The following is a 19,569-nucleotide window of genomic DNA, read 5'->3' as shown; positions in this document are numbered from 1 at the left end:
ATGTGTGGCAAACAGATGAGACTGCTTCCACATAGGAAATAAGTGAATGCTCAAGCAGAATTTTTGTTGTGAACCTGAGGTCAGATTTCTCTGTAATGGAAGTTCTTTACCCTCTTACCGGATATGCTTTGTTTGTTTTTTGTTTGGTTTTTTTTGTTTTTTTTAAACTGCATTCTTCTGTTGTCCCACCCCTATGCTTTTGTGAGATGCAGGACTGGGATTTTATTTACCGTGCTGCTCAAATCAGAATTGAATGCCAGCACAAAATTATTTTTAGTTTTCAGTAGGTTTAAGGGATATATTCTCTGCTGAACATCCTGTTTATAAGCCTAACCTGCACAGGGTTGACTGTCCCGGTGCATCACAGAGATGATCCATAGACAGTTCACAGGGACACTGTTTTTAAATATATCAATTATCAATCAATCAATATCAATCTTTTAATATATCAAACAGTATATGTCAATACATATTTAATTATCTTATTGGAGATGACTTTGTTTTTTGAATCATTAACATTAAAGGCAGCATATTACGTTACAAGTTGAGTCCTTTCCATTAAGTATGTAACAGTAGATTTCTTTTCCATATAACTTCCCCATAAAAGATGGACATTTGCACATCTTACATAATTTGTGGAAACAGTGATCATTTTGATTCATCTGTGGTCACACAACAGTGTACTGAATGAGTTTAGAAGAGAGCCTGGCTTGGCTCTTACTCCGGTGTCTAATGTAGTGTATTATGCAGCCCTGGCTTAAGACATTGCTACCATATAGAGAGCTCTCATTGCTCATTGCTTTATAAAATGCCAAATAAACTCATCTTTACTTGCACTGCTCATGGAATTCAATTCTCAGGCTCAAAAATGAATGGTTCAGGCTGTATCACCTGGACTGTGATACAAACATTCTCCTCTGAACAGATTTTTGTCAGCAGAGGCAATTACAGTTGGCCATTAACTACATGGAATCAACACAAAGAAAAAAAATTACATTTAATACTGATTTTCTAGTAATTACAAAGTAGTTATGTGTTATCCAGGAAGAATGAGACCAGTATGAAATAGGAGACAAATTTGGCCTTTCTGAAACTCACTGTCAGTTGAGAACATGGTCAGATCACGTGCCTCCACTTCTGTTCAGTAGATTTAACCTCTGAGCATTTATGAACTCATAAATAGGGGATGTTATTTATCTGCAGTTAATGAAGATTTTTACAGAGATTTGACTCTAGGTCCTCTAGGGTGAACTGAACAAGACACTTTCTTGTTGGATTGGATTTGAGTGTTGGATTGTCTCTCATCTAACTGGACTTTAATTTTAGTACCCTGTCAACCTGCAAAATGTTTGCAGGAAAAAAAAGAAAAAGAGTTATTAAGTAGTTTTGTTACCAGTATACATAACAGGAAAATTAGATACTACTATCAGATTTTAATAAGGGGAAGACTGGGAAGACAAGTGCTTAACAGTTCTTGCTGGGCTTTTTTCTTTCTTTTCTAAAATACCAGATAAAATTCAGCTGAAGATAAAAACAAAAAGATCTCTTTCATGACCTGGCCACACACAATAAAAAAAAATAAAATAATTATAAAGTAATGTTAGCAAGATCTTTAGTACCATGATGAACTATGTAGGACTATTCTATTGTCCTATTTAATTTATGTAATGCGAACATTTTTATTCTTTCTTCAAAAATACATGAAGTTTATGAAGTTTAGGCAAAAAATAAGATCACAGAAATCAAAGAGAATATGGTGGATAACATTTATCCTGTTTGATGTTACAAAGCTATATTTCAAATACTAGGACAGCATAAAACCAGAGTGCATAGTTCAAGTGTTTTTGGAACGTCGTAAGAATAACATTAAAGACTGATTCTTCACATGCACTTCAAAAACCTGAAGATACCCAACAAATTTGAGAAACATTCCCCCTAACACTTTACTGTTTGTAATCAAACCAGCAGTGCACAATTCTACATCACTTGCTCTTCTCAATTTATACTACTTGCTCTTCTGTTTTTATTGCACATATTTCAGTTCTTCCTTTTCTGTACACACTCAGTTTAAATAAAGCTGAGTTCTCTCCAGAGACTACACAAACCCAGCTTTGCATTGGATAGCCTGTTGATTTACTCCATCTGAGTTTGAAAAAATGACCTCTGCAATTATTGTAGAAACACGAGCAAAAGCTGGGTGAGGTAACTGGGAAAGGATTTCAGGCATGAAGAATTTTGCCTTATTTGGTAAATGTGGTTTGCAAGTCCCCAGCTGGTGACTTTGGTGAGATCAGTGTGTGATGTGTTATGTACAATAAGGCTAAACTTTCATGTTTCATTTTATCCACTGACTACAGTGTTTAGCAATATTTTTTCCAGTGTTAGTTGACCTTTAGTACAACTTAAATCAGATCAAAAGCAACAGTAGCAATTTTGGTTTTAAGGCTTAAAAGGAGAGATTTCTTTTTCTCCTTACAATCCCATGTTCTTGTTTCATAAAATTGCTTATTTTGACCAGGAGGATTATTCTTCGTATTATTATTCATGTTGTTTCGGTCAGTCAGTCATTCAAAGCTCTGAATTCTGTTCTACTTGGGAAACAAATCCATGTTCACTGCTGGGATCAATTTTCCTGCGTCTGTGTTCATGTCTATACTCACATAATGTAGACATGCAGGAACTGGCACATTCCCTCTGTGTTTTATTTGGATTGTCCGGAAGTTGAGGAACATAAAATAAACAAAAAAAAGCCTCATTTTTAAAAGTTTGTCAGAAATCTGTCGAAGCAATTTTAGATATGTATCTAAAATAAGGTAGAAATGCCAGAATACCCATTTTGTGAACTGGTGTCCTCATTCGAATCAAATTATAGCACTTGCTATCCTTTAACAAAGAAAAATGAATGACCTTGCTCTGGTAGGTATGGTGGAAGGTGTTTCATTATAAGCAGCATCTGTTGCTTGTGAACACTATTTGGGGGGATATTTTAATGTCAGTCTGAACCATACAGGGGAGCAGGTCAGGAGAAGGCAACAGAAATAGAAGCCAGGCCAAGATAATTGATGACCAAATGTTTTGAGTTAAAATTCAACAGATTCTCAAAAATACTTACTACCAGAGTTACCTGATACAGTTTTTTTATAGGATAATCTGGCAAGGAAATGCAGTGGATCAAACCTATTTCTATTTCAGCAAGGCCTTCAAAGCACTCTACATGAACCATTTTAATGTAGTTGAGTTGGATGTTAGTATAAGAAACTCAGTCTATGTAAGGAACTGGCTAGTTGAAATGGGCAATGAGTTTTATTTATGGGAAACTGACTGTTTAAAGAGAAGTTACTGATAAGAAGATCTCGAGGGGTGGTTTGAGATTGGGCTGCTGTTTTAGTTTCAGTAATGATCAGGTAAAAAAAAAAAAATCTCGTGGTGCTGATACAATTTGGGGTTACCAAAGTTTGAGGATGTTGCCAAGATGAGGATTGGAGGACTGGGAATAAACTGTAAAATGAAATGACTGAGCAGGAAGTACTGAGGCTACTTGGGGGTTGCCATACGTCTGCAACCAATAATTCACTTTACTGATAAGAAGCTCAAGTGTCAATCCCTATCTGTTATTGTCTTTAAAAGCCTGTCTCTGGTAGAGAAGTACATATTTTCTTTAGCATTTCTTTCACATATTTAACTTCTTGTGTTTTAAATTAAGCTTGTGAACTGGAAAGTACTGTAAATTGCGTTTGTAAATACATTTAAATCAGAGGTGTTGGTTCTATATGATTTTAATCTGAGAAAATTTTCTTAACGTTTTTTCTAATCTAATATCTTATTTAAATTAGTATTGACAGATCCAAGCACTGAGAAATTAGGAGACTAACCTAAAAAAAAAATTTCTTCTAGGGTATTCCATTTTCTAAAAATCAGCGAAACCTCACATCTTATAACTAAAAGATTACAGATGCAGTGATTAAAAACTGTGAGTTCAATCCATTAACTGTAGGTGTTCATTACTAAACTAGTCAATATTTTGTCTGAAATCTGTTTTAATAAATTATGTTAAATACATTATTTCTGTTAAAAATTAATGATTACCTAACTTAAACCAGTTTCTGAAGCTGTTTTTTCTGCACTTTAATAAAATTCTAATTTATATCCAAAAGAGAACAGATGTAAAATAAATTAGTCCTCCATAGTACATAGATATGCAATTTACTATGTTCCACCATAACACTGAAGAATTAAGGCTTATAATAAATATGTTAGTCAGTGGAATTGCTTAAGTGAGTATACAAAAAAGAGCCATTTATTTTTTAAATGTCTAGGGTTAGTAAAACAAAAAGAAAATAAAAGCTAGCAGTTATCAGATTTTTCTACTAAAAAGCACAAAAAATACAAAAATGCAAGAAAATATGCACATTTTCTAATTAAATTAAGGCTTTTTTCTTGCTGATTTAAATCTTCAGTATGTGTCAAAAGGATTCTGGAAGATGCATTCTGCCCACTCACAGCTGCTAGAATCCTGCTGGACTCCTGCCCCGTGATTAAAACTATGGGGAGAAAAAAAAAAAAAAAAAAAAAAAACTTTTCTCAGTAGGATACAATAGCTCTACTCATCTTTTATATTCTTTCTGGCCTTGCTCTCAGCCACAGCATGGAGAGCATTATGTTCCACACCTGGAAAAAAATATCTCAGCGTTGTTAATAGGACTCTTCAGCAATCTCAAGGATTGAGAAAGTAGAGAGAAAGAGGAAGTTAGGAAGTGGCCCATGGCACACAGCAGGATGAGACTTGGAAGAAGCAGAGTTTAGTACTGCATACCTTGCACAAGGTCTCAGTCTTCATTCAGGTAGACAGTGGCACCTAATCCACCTCACCCACCAACCCACTCCGTGCTCAGAATAAGCTTCCACCCTCAATTTTGAAAAACTTTATCAAACCAACTTCATCATGTTTTCAGCAAGGCAGTTATGTTCTCTTACTCTGCTGATATTACATTACAGAGTTGTGCTCACAGATGTCTTGTAGTGGCACAGCTGTACCAAACACTTCATGCTTAAGTCATGAATCTTTTTATATGGGCATAAATTAATCTGCTAAATTTACTCTATTACGTCTTTGGGGAAAATGAAATCTCTTTCTCTATTGTTTCACTTTCTTCTCTGGTGTATTTAAGTTAATAGCAGAAAAAGAAATGTGTTATGTTTGGGCATTGCTCAGGTGAGTCTGTGGGTCTTCATACCACACCTACAGTAGAGCTGCATGTTCTGTTCTAAATAGAAAATCATCTGATTGGGACACTTGGCTGTATCACCATAGGTTTCCCGTTGTTCAGTGTCATGTCCTGTCTATGCAGCAGGTTCTGCAGGGCCCTGGGAATATACAAACATGCTGTTTCTTACCACTGTAGCAGTTCGGCTTTTGGCAAAGCAAGTGTAAAATAGCTCTGTACCAAAGTACAATGGCTCATAGTAGCTGGAAGGTATTACTCCTGTACTGAAACAAAAGATGGCCATCACAGCTTGAAACTTTAATGTGTTTTGGTGTAGATACAGGAGTATTAAGAGCTCCCATCATATTTTCTACAGATGAACAAGCTTCATTATTTCAGCATCTTTCAGGCTGCTGGAGCTACCACAAAACTATTTGTTCCTGTGGAGCTTGCCAAAAAGAGGTGGTCTCAGATGGTTATTTTGATGAGAAAATCATCCCTGCCTAAGAAGTAAACTGGTTGAGCTTAACAGCACCACTGGGGAGGCATGACTTTTCACCCCAAGGTGATAGTTTGTGTTCCTTTATCAGTGTTGTAAGATGGACTCTGAAAATAGAAGCTTTCAAACCAAAACAAAATCACTTCTGACATTAATCCCAGACTGTTTCCTTTTTTTTTTTTTTTTTTTAATCTGTAAACAGCACAGCTTCCAGTTGTGTGTATTAATGTGAAAACTTTCTCATACCATGCCTCTGGTCCTTCCTCCGATCAGCGTTGCAGTCGTGCTATGGTGACATGGAAGGTGGCATGGGACCATGAGCTGTGCTGAAGGTGCTGCTGGCATGCTGGAATCAGCCAGGTCACTTCAGTGATAGGCACAGGAGGGAGATTCCCAGAGACTGTTTTTAAAAAGAAATTACTCCTTAAGAAAGAGATATTTTTTATCATCTGCTTTTAAAATAAAGCAGTGAGTATGTGATGTTATAATTAGTGTGCAGGAATTGCTGTATTCGAATGACATTGTGTTCTTTGCAGCTTGTTTGTATTTCCTTTGTTTTAAGTGCAGAAAGAAGATAATTTCTAGTGATGTGGCCTCTGCTTGTGCATTTCAGTTCATTGGTGAATGGGACATAACTGAAATACACTTAATTTGTGAGGGAATCTAGCATAGGAAAGAAGGCATAGAGCATCTGAAACATCAGTGTGCCTCCTCAGGGAGGTAAAAAAATAAAAGTGCTGATGGGAGGAATGTGGGCAAGGAGCTTAAAAGCATCAGGTGCAGGATGCCAAGAAGGCAGCCACTTGAGGTATGGGAGATGGCCACTTGAGGAGACAGAGGGACAGACAGACAAACAGCAATTGCAAGAAAAAGGCAATGGTGGAAACCAGGGGAAGTCATTAATTAATGTTACACACATTTAAAAATTGGATATATTTTTTGTAGCTGAGAAATAAATTTGGCTGTTACAATGGAAGTGAGTTTTTCATACCACAAAAGCTGTCGTGCCTGTAGCAGACCTGAACTGTGCTTACACTCCACACAGCTAGAGATTGTATCTTTAGTATTTCTGTGCACTCATTTTAGTAACTGTAGGGCCAAGTCTATCTTCTCCTTAGTATGAGAGCTAGACAGAATCAAGAAAAACAAATCTTTTTTTTTATGTTGGTGCAGCATTATATAGCAGGTTGGTATGACTGCTGAACTTGAAAAGCCAACTTCTAGCTGTCTGAACATGGGTGAAGCTGAGAGATTTTTCCCTCCTTAGTCCAGGTGCTAACTGGAAAAAAATAAATGGGAAACAAATAACTTCAAAAATGGGAGCTGCCTATTCCCCATGAGCAAGACCAGTATCATCCATTGCAAATATTGCTTTTCTTCTGTCCTTGTGTGGCACTCTGCATCAAAGGGTTCATTACAACCCACCAAATGTTGGTCTTTTCTTTTAAACCTTATTTTCTTTCTGTTTGCTCCACTTTGCCATTGTAACTGAACTGAATTTGGTGTGTATGGAAATGAAGCAGAAACAATAAAGGGCATTGTTAAGTTGTCTTAACGATTGGGCATTGTCTTAAGTTGTGCCAGGGGAAGTTTAGGTTAGATATTAGAAAGAATTTCTTTACGGAGAGAGTGATCAGGCATTGGAATGGGCTGCCCAGGGAAGTAGTGGATTCTCCATCCTTGGAGATATTTAAAAAGAGACTGGATGTGGCACTCAGTGCCATGGTCTAGCAACCGCAACGGTGGTTCAAGGGTTGGACTCGATGATCTCTGAGGTCCCTTCCAACCCAGCCAATTCTATGATTCTATGATTGTATTTTATTTATTTTTAGTAAGCTTTAGAAACCTCTGTAAGCTTTTTCCTGAAACTAGATAATGAGGCAAAAAATTACTATAAATACTTCCTGCTCATGTAAGCAGTGTCTTCTCTCCAGTTTGATTTTGCAAACATTAATGTTAACAGGATTGTGTGGACAGTGTTGCCAGCTCAGTGATTTCAGCATTTTGAATATTCTAAATCATAATGTGTTATTATAGCATGCCCCAAATGTGAGTTGGCTTCTTTCCTTTTATCATGAAAGCAATGACTTTGACAGCAAGTATTGGGTTGTATCTTTTGTGGTCATTTACTGTCTACTCAGCATATGTAGCTACATTGATTTCTAACAAATTATCTGCAATGCTGATGACAAGAGCAATTAATTCTGTATGACTCTTGATGAAGTACACAGAGTTCATTCAAGCCAGTTTTTAATTCCTAAAGAACATGGGCAACTCTCTTTTTAAAAACATTTAAAGTCACAAAGTTTTGTACAGGAACAGGAGACTGTCTTTCTGTTATGATAAAAAATTTTTGATTTCAGAAAATTTATCCTAAGTCTGCTACACAGAGGAATTTAAAAAGTAAATTTCTTCTTTTCTACATAGCTTCTTCATATTATTTAAGCAGCAACATATCCTAAGTACGATATTCCAGAAAAAATACATCATATTTAGCAGACACTAAAAACAATGAAACTATGTGTGTAGACTTATGAGTCCTGCTGTTTGGGCAGGGATTTAACAGATTCCCAGACATCTAGCAGCTACTCCTGGAATCAACAAATGCCAAATCAATTTGAGACAACTCTGCAGCTGAATAACAGGGAGTCTGATATGTCCTGCTTTGCAACTTTAAAGTATTATTGGCAGGTTCACATGTCTTTTCTCAGCAGTGCTGGGGCTTTTAATATTTTTTTCCATTTCAGGAAAGAATTTTTTTTGAGGAACAAGTGATGTCCTTCAAACTCATTAGTTCATTTCATAGTAACTGCTTTTTATTTCAAACAAAATAATAGAAATACTGAACAATTTTTTTTTTATTTATTTTTTTTTATGCCCTCTCTGTTAAGTTCCTTCTGTCTGCACATATCTGATGGAATCAAATAGGGAAGTGTTAGGAAAAGGCTGTAGGATTCTTGTCTTCCAGGAAACACTTTGGAAAATAGCTGACATTTGGATCTGTCAAAGTGTTACTTCAGAAGACTATAAGCCCAAAAGTAAATATCTTGCAGGGTTATTTAGTATTTTACATATATGTGAACTCTATCCTAAACTTAAACCAGTTTGGACTTGTTTAAAGTAGGTTTTATGCATATCTTGACTGATTTTAAATGAGTTTATTTTTAAAACTGCCAGCTTTTAATATCTGTCTTCACAGCTTTAATGCTGCTAAACACTCTTGTATTCTTGGTTTATTGCCTTGTTATACTTTGTAGTTGCAATATGTTCTTTGTATTATATTTATTTTTGCCTCACACGATATTCTTCTCTGGATATTTATGGTTTGCCTATGGTTATTCTTCTTTAGTAAAGAATTGATTTAAACAGTTATAGTTGTTAGGACATTTAATTTTTTACATAATGCATTCAGCTTCAATTTGAAAGTTTTCACTACCAGTTATGAGTAACATAAATCATAATGTATTACTATATTAATCCTATTTTATATTGAACAGCAATAATTTCTCTATAAGCTATGATAGAACTTTGTTCTACTCCCTATTATTTGCTAGCAATACATAAACCATGTTCTTTATCCTCCTGGCTTTCTCCCACACTTGGAGAAACCCAATCCGCTCATAACTTGTAAATTGTGATTTGGAGGAGGAGTTTTATATCCCTTCTTCACTTTTATTTTGGAACATATCTTTTGGCCTTATCTTGAACTGTAAGCATTCAAGTAACAAATTAAAATCTCTACCAAGAAGACATCCCCCCATCCAGACATCTAACAAAATGCAGTCTGTGGTCTCGAATGCCTGTGATCATTTCGATTTTATTAAAACCAAATGAATGCCACTGCCTTCCCAACCCACCAGCCATCTCTATGAGAACTCTAAGCAAAACCTCAGGCAAAGTAAAATGGAAGGTAAATTTATTTGTTTCTTCCTCGAAGGAGAAGTTGTGAGACTCTGAGATTTTACATTTTCCAGGAAATTCATAGGAGCTGAGTTCAAAACAGTCTTTCCAAGTTTAGTTTATTTTCTAGTCCACAGTTCTACTTTTCATTGTTCTACTACTTAGAGATGATCCCCAAAATCTACAACTCCAAACAAATTTCCTATTTTCTTGTAGAAATGCATTTTGAATTTTTGTTTGAGAAAACAAAGACGGCTTTGAGAAAGATAGCTTTGAAAAATATATATTTGAAGTATAAATTTTCAGTGAACCATCTCCAGTGTGTTGATATATTGATATTTTTGTAGTTGTCAGAGAGAAAGAAAGGGGAGGTGGCTTTATTGATCTCAGTGGAGTTCACAATTGCCTTCAGTTTCTTCCACTGACAATTGTGTCTGACATGATCTATATTCAATTCAAGCTGTAGCATTTCTGTGCCAGTTTCTACAGTTTCTACATCTCAGCTTGAGCTGGTAAGAAAAATATGTGCTAATTTTGGGTGGGGAAAAAAAAGAAATCATCACAGCCATCTTTCACAATGTTCACTTGTTTCCTAATCAAGTGAGGGATCCTAATTGCATTCTTTACTCCAAATAGTTTCTTTGCAATGTTTTCTTTTTTAATTTCCTTTCTTGATCCTTTTAAAATCACCTCTTACAAAACTTGTTTATTCTATGGTTGTGCAAGGATGCTGTCATTGAAAATTAATCTGAACTAAAAGCAGAAGGGGTTTTGTTTTAAGGATTAGTGTATTAATGTTTAAATATGAATTCTGGACCAAAAAAAAAGAGTAAAAATATTTTATTTAGGTGCTGGTGTAAGAGCTTTTGCCATCCTTCCCATTTTTTCTAGTTGAAATTATTTCTGATGCCACACTTATCTATTAACATATCTTGGGTAAATCTTACATGTAAATTAAAATTTGTAGGAATCATGGTAGTGATTTATTACATGGATGTAATTGTTTACAGCATGGAACCAAGGTCTTTCTTAACAAGAAAAAAAAAAAAGTTGTCTGACTCAAATCACCTTTTAGGAATTGATACCTGATCTTTGTTCAGCCATAGATTTCTGTAAAACAAGAGGGATAGGTAAACATCTTTTGTGTGAGACTTCTAACTGGCATGTCTATAATTATTAGTGTCTTGAGTGAGATTTATTTCTGAAAACATAGCTTTCTCTTTCTGGGTATTGTCTTATGAGTTTTGAAATAAAACTGTAGAGGAAATCTAAGCAGAGAAATTAAATCTAAATCCAGTATTATATGACTTGGCCTTGTTAGGAGGGTAGTGGAAGTTAGTAAGACTCCCTTATGTGCTAGAAGCAGAGCATTTGGTTAAGGGCTTTCCGAATGGTGTTGATAGAAATTTGTGGCATTTAAAATTGTAAGTATTTTTGAAATAAGGAGGTCTTAGTGACCTGATGGACCTAAGAATAGTTAAACAACTACAGATAGACATTTACAGTGCTTAGAGTCAGAAGAACATGACCTACACAAAAGGCATTGATGACTTACATGTCAGTGTAAAATACGTCGAGTATTTTTTGTCTTTTTCTGGGTTTAGATTTTTTTATCATACCCTTTTAATTGTCTCATGTTTTTTTTTATATCTCACATATTTTTTTAATATTTTCTGTGGTTTTTTATGTGTTCTAGCTGATATTTAGGCAGGAGTACTTAGTAAGAGTCTAGGGCAAATAGAAAGGATGGGGAATACAGGCAGGCAGGATGTGTGAGTGGGAAGGTAGCTGGAGGCTGAAGGGAGAACGAGGCACAGCAGAGAGGTCAGGAATGGAGTGTTCCTAATGGCCATGTGCCTTACACTTTGTTTCATGGCTGCTCCTGTCTGTTCTGGTGGCAGAACACCATAAGTTTTCTTATCCAGGGATTCTCCGTCCCTGGAGATATTTAAAAAGAGACTGGATGTGGCACTCAGTGCCATGGTCTAGCAACCGCAACAGTGGTTCAAGGGTTGGACTCGATGATCTCTGAGGTCCCTTCCAACCCAGCCAATTCTATGATTCTATGATTCTATGATCTTATTTCTCCTTGGGGTTTGATGTGGAATCTTGAGGCAGAAGCAATTCTCTGTTTCCTAAGCTTTGAGGAGATATTTTCACACAGAAACTTCAATTGTAAAAAAAGCAGGTTTCTTAGTCTCATGGACAGTTTGCTGGAACCAGGGTTTAGATGATTCATTTGGGCAGCAGCTGTGTATAAGAGTGTTTTAAAGGCTGCAAAAGAAAATGCTAAAGTTTGTGACTCCACTTAGGATGCACTTGTATGTTGTGAGTCACTGGCTGAGTGTGCAACATGAGAGTTATCTTGGCATAAACTGAAGTGTTTCGTCTCTTTCAGAAAATGAATCACCTGCTTTTTGTTAATTTTTCTAGAGTTAACGGTTTTCAGAGGCCTTAATACATTCAAGTGTGTGCTTTTTACTGGCATAGCAGAATACATTTCAAGCAAAAGGATCTCCCTCACCTGTTGGGGCCAGTATTTATTAGAGTTTTCCCAGAAATATGTCTGAGTGATGAGTACAGTGCCAGAAACACTGTCCTGCTGGCACTCCAGCCTTATTCCCAGAAGTATCGCTGAGTAAAGATACTAATGCAGTCAAAACTACCAAGTGATTGATACTTATTCTCAGTGTTTATTCTCCAGCTTTGAAAAGAGAAAGTTTGTTGTGTTAAAATATGGAAAAAAAAAGAAGGGTTATGCTGTCCTTGGAAACACTGTGCTTGGGCTAGAATTTGTCCTAGTGCCAAGGAAACTTCAGGTTGTTAGGTTTCTCTTTAACTTAACTGATATAAAAACTCTGAAGGTAGTCACTAAGTGGATCACTGTTGCAGCAGAGAGGTACAGTCTGGGAGAGATGGCAGAAGACCAAGAGACCTTTCAAATTCCCTGTGTCCACACAGATGGTGCCACAGAGATTCTTGGGGTTTCACATGAGATACAATGTGTCTTGCAGCCACAATTAGTTTTATTTGATTATCTTTGGTTGTACTTGGGGGAGTTTTATCCGTGTTTTCTTCTTCTTATATATAAAGAGAATAGGTAATGTGACATTTAGTTCATGGGAGTTGTCATAGATGTTAGCACAAACTATGAGCAGCTAGATTTGGTACATAGGGAACCAGATAAGGTGTGTGAATGGATCCCTCCATGACGTGCATTTGATGTGCTGCATGAGGAGCTATTTCAGATGGCCAGGCCCTACGTTCATTTTTCTTTTACTCTTACCAAGCAGTTTAGACTTCTGACTCATGTTCTAAGGACATGGCAAGTAATGTTCTGAAGTAGATGATCTCCAGGACTGCATATATGCCACAGGAGTCCAGTAGCTTGCTGCCAAAGGCTTCAATATTGCTACCAAGCAGACTCCTCTCCCAGCTTTAAGTGTCATGGAAAAGTAATCCTTTTTTTCTTTTTCATTGCATCAGATGAGTTAACCCTTGTCTTGAGGATTTCCTCAGGATGGTGACTTTTCCATCTGTTACTTGGATTAAAACAAACAACCAACAAAAAACAACAGGGCATTTGTTTTTTTCTTAGGTTAGCACCTTAGCATCACTGTCTCAGAAGGTAAGACAGTGTGCAACCAACTGAACCTTCTTTACAAAAGATACTTATCTGTAGTGTGTGATCAACTGCTTTTGACCAAAGCTGTGATCAATTCCTGCTTTTGGCCAAAGGAGATGTTGAGATACTCAAGTTGCTCTTGCTTGATCATAAAGTTGTGGCACTTGAGTACTCTCCAGTAAAACTGTGGCTGTGGAACTGACCTGAAATTCCAATCCCACAAAAGGTGATTTCTCATCTAATGGGTCATTTGCCAAGCCCTGCCTTTTAATCACAGAATTAACAAGGTTGGAAAAGATGTCTAAGATCACTGCATTCAGCCATCAAATAATGTGTTTTGGAAAAAATTTGGAAGACAATCCACATACCTTTTCCTTGCTAGGCAAAATACAAGGTGGTTTTTTTTTCTATCATTTTTTTTCCTCTGAGTTGCAATAAAAACTAGAAGGCATTCAGAATTTGTCTGTATTTTTAAACAAAATTTGTTGTTTCAAGTGCCTACTTTTCCTTTTGATGTCTTTTGAAGATACATCTATTGTGAGATACACCTGTTTAATAAGAACATTAAATTATGCCTGTTTTTCATATGAATTATACTTGAACTTGTTTCAGGATAGCAAGTATATGATGTGTTTCATAATCTAGTATTATTACCATTGTGAACTTTAGTCACTGAAGCTAATCAGTAAGTAGTTTGTTGTTACAGCTGTTTGATAAGTTTTCATTCGTGCCATTAAGTTTTTCTTTCCATTTCTTATTTCTCTGGCTAACCTGTCTTTCCTGTGATATGAGGAAAAATAGAACAGGGTGTTGCTAGGTATTTGTTTTTGTACATAACAATTTCTAGGGAGAAAGAGGTCAGGAAAAGAATCACTACAGTTCTGAAGATGACCTGATGTTGTTACTCCTTTATGTCTCATGATTACTTTTTTTCCACTATTAAGAGCTTTTGCACATGTGTAGAGTAGGATTGGTTGCCTTAAGTTTTCAATGTTTTCTCAAAATATTCAACTTTTTGTTCTTTAGAATCATTAGCTAACATTGTAGAAATCACTGCCAGAGTTGCTCTTAATTAGAGGATATATATTTTACAATTAAAAATACACTTTTATAATTTTATCCATTTTATCATTAACAATACTCTGATGGGATATTCAATCCTTTCTTTTGTTTCTGGAGACTTGACACTTTTTCTTAACTTACTCATAGCATAAGCTTTCTTTTGTATTAAATTATTATTAAATTATTATTTGTATTAAAGTAGTCTTATGGTAGAAATGTGGAGATGATCTGCACAGGATGGGAAAAAATTAAGAGGAGTGGAAAAGGAAAAAGACAGGATAACTTTTAAGTGAGACAAGCTTAAATATTCAGACACATCAAAAAATTATTAGAAACAGATTTTTGGACCAATTTCCTTTTAAACCACATATGTTCTTTCCCATCTTCCTCCTATGTGGAAATAAGCATATATCAGTCTTAAATGCAAAGGATAGGCCTATGTCATCATCTAATGTGTTATACTCACCTACCTCTTCCACAATATTTTTACTCAGCAAAGGCAGTGTGACAGGGAGGTCTGTTCATAAAACTTGGGTAAAATTATTTTGCATTTAAATTCTGCTTAACAAGATACAACCTACATAAAAGTTCATGTGTATTCATTATTGGAAAATACGTAAGGTTGTGTAGGTTTGTAATTTATGAGGAAAATCCTGCTTAATATTGCATTTAATATTTGAATAATTCCTCCTAATATCTTCAGGCCTAATTTAGAGTTAAATACTAAAAAAATCAGAACCAACAAAAACGGTTTTATAAGCAGGCATATTTTGGTATCTTTTCTTTCTTTAGGTTAGCTATGATATTTAGAAAGTACTTTAATTGGCTATGTTTTGTTTTTCAGGATGGGAAGAAGAAGTTTGACAAGGAAAGTGAGAAATATTACTCCATCCTTGAGAAGCACTTAAATTTATCAGCAAAGAAGAAAGAATCTCATTTGCAAGATGTAAGCAATAAATGCAGGCTTACCCAGTTTTACATTTGGGCAGAGATCATGATAACAAACTGGTTCTCTTCAAGAAAAGCTTATTTTGTTAATGTGAAATTGTGGTTATTTCTTGTAGTCACACGCTGTGAATGCAAATCCTTGAATGGGATTAATATGACCCTGATGAGAATTAAATGTTTTATAAGGCAATGTTCTACATGTCCAGCTTTGTCCTTCAAGTACAGCCAACATTTACTGGTTGCAACGACAGAATCACAATAAAAATGTGACTACTTATATATGGTATATGTGGAATATTTGAAAGTCAAATAATTAATTGGAGTTTTTGATATTTAATTTATTACAAAATGAAATCACACTTCTTTTTAGCACAAATTTTAATTTGGAAAATTGAACTGAGATAATTTTAATGATGCTATTTTATGGGTTTTTTTCCCTGTTTTTCACCTTAGCCTGCAATTGCAGCATAATGCCCTGAAATCGTATCCACAACTTAAGCTTTGAAGAATCTATATGACCAACTATTTTCTGATTAAAACTATATAAGACTTCTCATTTAACACGGCTTTTCAGTATGCTAGTATAAATTATTATCATGTGTCTTTGGGACAAATTACAGTAAAAGCAGCAATTTGATATCAATGACACTTTGGGACTTGTGCCAAAATTGGTTTAAAATTATTTTGATGGGATTACTGTTGTCACAGTGACTCTTACATAGTGGGTATTACTTTGCAGATGGAGTTTTCACAGAAGATGTAACCATCACTCAGTCTCAAATTGTGGAATTTTTTTTTTTCATGTTTACTAGTAATACTATAATTCAAATAAACGAATTTTAGTGATACAAAATTTGGAGTAATGCTTACAATCCTGAATATATAATATTCATAATTCTGTATAATAATCAGTCTAGATAAGTCATTAATTATGTAGGATTGATTAATTGTTCCACTTGTATGAAAAATTTTTGTGTGTACAGTTTTGCTTTTCCTAAATACCCTCTCTATTGATAAAGAAGTAGTTCTGTTAGAGGCTAAGCACTGGCTAGGAAAAAAAAAATCTTATTTAAATTTGGAAAAGTGAACTTTAAGCACCAGTTTACCTTAGAATAGAAATAAAATAAATAAAATATTTTACTTTTCAGACATGATAATAATTGCAATCTAAAAACAGCAATGAAGTGAAAAGTAACAACTGTGAATCTAATAAACTGTGGTAGAATAACAATGGATTTGGCTCAAGCATATAAACTAGTGGAAAACCAGAATAAATTTTTCCACTGCAGCCTTAAATGGCATCTCTGGAATTAAAAATCTTATAACTGAGGCTGATTTTTTTTTCATTTCTGGATGCACTAGTTCTAAGGAATCTAGGGCCTAACGTGCCATTTGTCTCTTGCCCAGTTTTGTGCAGTTTAAGGGGTGCTTAATCAACATCATAGACCCCCCATAAGTAGAAGATGCAATAGTAAATCTGTACCAAAAATGTTATCCAGGCAGACTTTTGACCTGAATCTGTATCGTAAATAAAGGGAAGCAAATCAGTTCCTGACCCAAAATCCAAGTGATAGCTGTTGGCTCACATCCAGATGGTTTGAGTGAGTCCTATTTCTGGCCCATGTGTCCAGGACAGAGTTCACTGGAGCAGCCCAGAGCAGAGCCAGGGCAGGAGCAAAGATCCAGGCAGTGCTGGTGACTGGGGCTTTCTTTCCCAATGCAAGCAAAGGGAAACCCTTGCCTCATCATGCATTTAGTGAAATGGAAATGCCTTTTATTTGAATGCTACTGTCACACTGGAAAATTCTTCTTTTTTTTAATTTTCTTTGAATTATTTTCTATTTCTGCAAATTGTTGATGTTTTATGGTACCTCATCACATTATTTGGGTTGAAGAGGAGTGGAGTGAGGAAGGAGTAGTTCTCATACTGTGTAGGGTTATTTTCCATACCTTACTGTAGTGAAAATTGAGATCACTTTAGTTAGGCATCTGTAGCTCTATGTTCATATTATGAGCATATTATTTAGAGAGTGGTCTGCGTATCATAGAATCATATAATGGCAAAGGTTGGACAGGACCTTAGAAATAATCTACTCCAACCTCCAACCCTGCCCATGGCAGGGACACCTCTCATCTACACAAGATTGCTTACAGCCTCATCCAGCTTGGCCTTGGACACCTTCAGGGAGGGGACATTCACAGCTTCTCTGGGCAATCTGTTCCAGAGTCTCACTACCTTCATACTGAAGAACTTCTTTCTAAGATCCAATACAAACCTGTTCTCCTTCAGTTTAAAACCATTTCCCCTTGTCCTATCACTGGACACTCTAATGAAAAATCTCTCTCCATCTTTCCTGTCATTTCCCTTCAGGTACTGGGTTAGGTATATTCACCTAATTGAAATGTGTTGGATATTGTAAGAGCCTGCAAGACTGCTTATGCAGTTTAGATATATTATTAGACTTTTTTTCCTTCATCATCAAAAAGAAAACCCATAATACTGTCTTTTTACTGCCTCTGAAACTCCACAGTGGAGCAGAAAATATTCAGAATTGACTGATACGAAGTTAATAAAGCTCTGATATTTTTTTCTCTTAACTATGTTCCAGAATCAGGCATTATTACAGAGCAAGGGCTTCAGTCTCCAAGCTTATTTGACATTGAGGTACACATACCAGTGATATCCAACATCAATGAAAATATTACTTAATATAAACATGTAACATACTCAAAACCATGTCCATCAGATCTTTTTCCCATGCAGTTTGAAATCAGAGAAAAATAAGTGAAAATCAGCTTTTGAAACCTCAAAATCACTTTCAAAGTGTTTCTTCACAGAAATTCATAAACATCTACAGAAGAAAGCCAACTATATCCTGAACTGTATTAAAAGAAGCATGACCAGCAAGTCATGGGAAGTCATTCTCCCCCTCTACTCCACTCTCATGAAACTCCACCCGGAATACTGTGTTAGACTTGGAGGTCTCCAACACAAGAACCATGAAGTTGATCAGGGGGCTGGAGCACCTGTTCTGTGAAGACAGGTTGAGAGAGAGTTAGGTTTGTTTAGCCTAGACCAGGCTCTGAGGAGACATTATAGCAACCTTAGGGTACCTTAAGGCCAGCTACAGAAAAGCCAGAGGACTTTTTACAAGGGCTTGTAATGATAGGACAAGGGATTACTATTTCAAGCTGGAAAAAGCTACATTTAGATTAGATATTAGGAAGAAATGGTTTAGTGTGAGGGTGGTGAGACCCTGGTCCAAGTTGCCTGGGGAAGTTGTGGCTGCCTCCTCCCTGGAAGTGTTCAAGGCCAGGTTGGATGAGACTGAGCAACCTGGGAGCTGACCCTGCCCATGGCAGGGGGTTTAGAACTAGATGGTCTTCTGAGATTCCTTCCAATTCTACCCATTCTATGGTTCTATTGTAAGATATATCTTGGAAATTGTGAATTAAACCCCATACGTTAGAGGTGATTATGGCCTTAATTTAGGAACCCATCTATATTTGCAATGGCTCTTGGTTGTCCTAAGTATCATTGAAATTACAGCTTGGTTTAATACTGTTCAGAACAGAGATAATCTAATATGAATGGCAGATGGCAGTTAATTCTCTGGCAAAGCACCTGATTATTGGAATCGTGAGTGCTTGATTTCTGTTGCATAATACTAGTTTTTGTACTGAATTTCCTGGTTTGTTGTTTTAGAGGCACAGGAAGGAAATGCTTGTACTGAATCATTTGACACATACCATAAAAGCCTCTGCTTTGAAGTAGTGCTGGAGCCCTGTGCTAGGGCAGTGGATCAATATTGTCAGGATCCTGTGCAGCCAAATCATGACAGTACCATCCCCTTAACTAAAGAAGTGATGTAAATTATATGTGGTGGTATTGATGACCAAGTCTTGCCTAAAGGAAAATATTGACTTTTTGCATTTGTACTATTGAAAGTACTAAACCTCTTTTATGACATGTTTGCTGTTTTAAGGTTTGCTATCTGGCTTTTCTCATGTTGTTTACTTTCAGTGTCAGAATAATTAAACTACAGAATACACAAAAGTATGCTGCTACTTTTTAACTGGCATACATCAGAAACAGCTGAACTGGTTTTACTCATATTGCCAATACTTGATAAAATTTCCTTTTCACCTATGACCAAAATGTAACTAATGCAGCCCAAAAGAAAATGATTTGTTATGTAGAAGGATGAATTAAAATGGAATCTCTTCTTTAGGCATTTTCCACATACTGCACAGCTTCTCTATTAGGTCCATGGATTGTTTAAATGAAGGATAAAACCCCACTACTCTTTATCAGCTTGTAAGAGTTAATT

At 35.9% G+C, this 19,569-nt stretch overlaps 1 protein-coding gene across 1 annotated transcript in view; it reads left to right on the top strand.

Moving 5' to 3' along the window:
* The window catches only part of ARHGAP42 (Rho GTPase activating protein 42), a 146,280-nt gene that overhangs the window by 81,704 nt on the left and 45,007 nt on the right, over positions 1 to 19,569 (top strand). Inside the window, exon 5 of the mRNA XM_030451701.1 lies at positions 15,135 to 15,236. Within this exon, the coding sequence (XP_030307561.1) occupies positions 15,135 to 15,236 (102 nt within the window). The remainder of the gene's footprint in view (positions 1 to 15,134; positions 15,237 to 19,569) is intronic.

This window comes from Calypte anna, chromosome 1 (genome assembly GCF_003957555.1).
Source record: "Calypte anna isolate BGI_N300 chromosome 1, bCalAnn1_v1.p, whole genome shotgun sequence".
In the NCBI taxonomy this organism is placed as follows: Eukaryota; Metazoa; Chordata; class Aves; order Apodiformes; family Trochilidae; genus Calypte; species Calypte anna.
The sequence above is the reverse complement of the archived record's forward strand: the minus strand, read 5'-3'. Positions and strand labels throughout refer to the sequence as shown.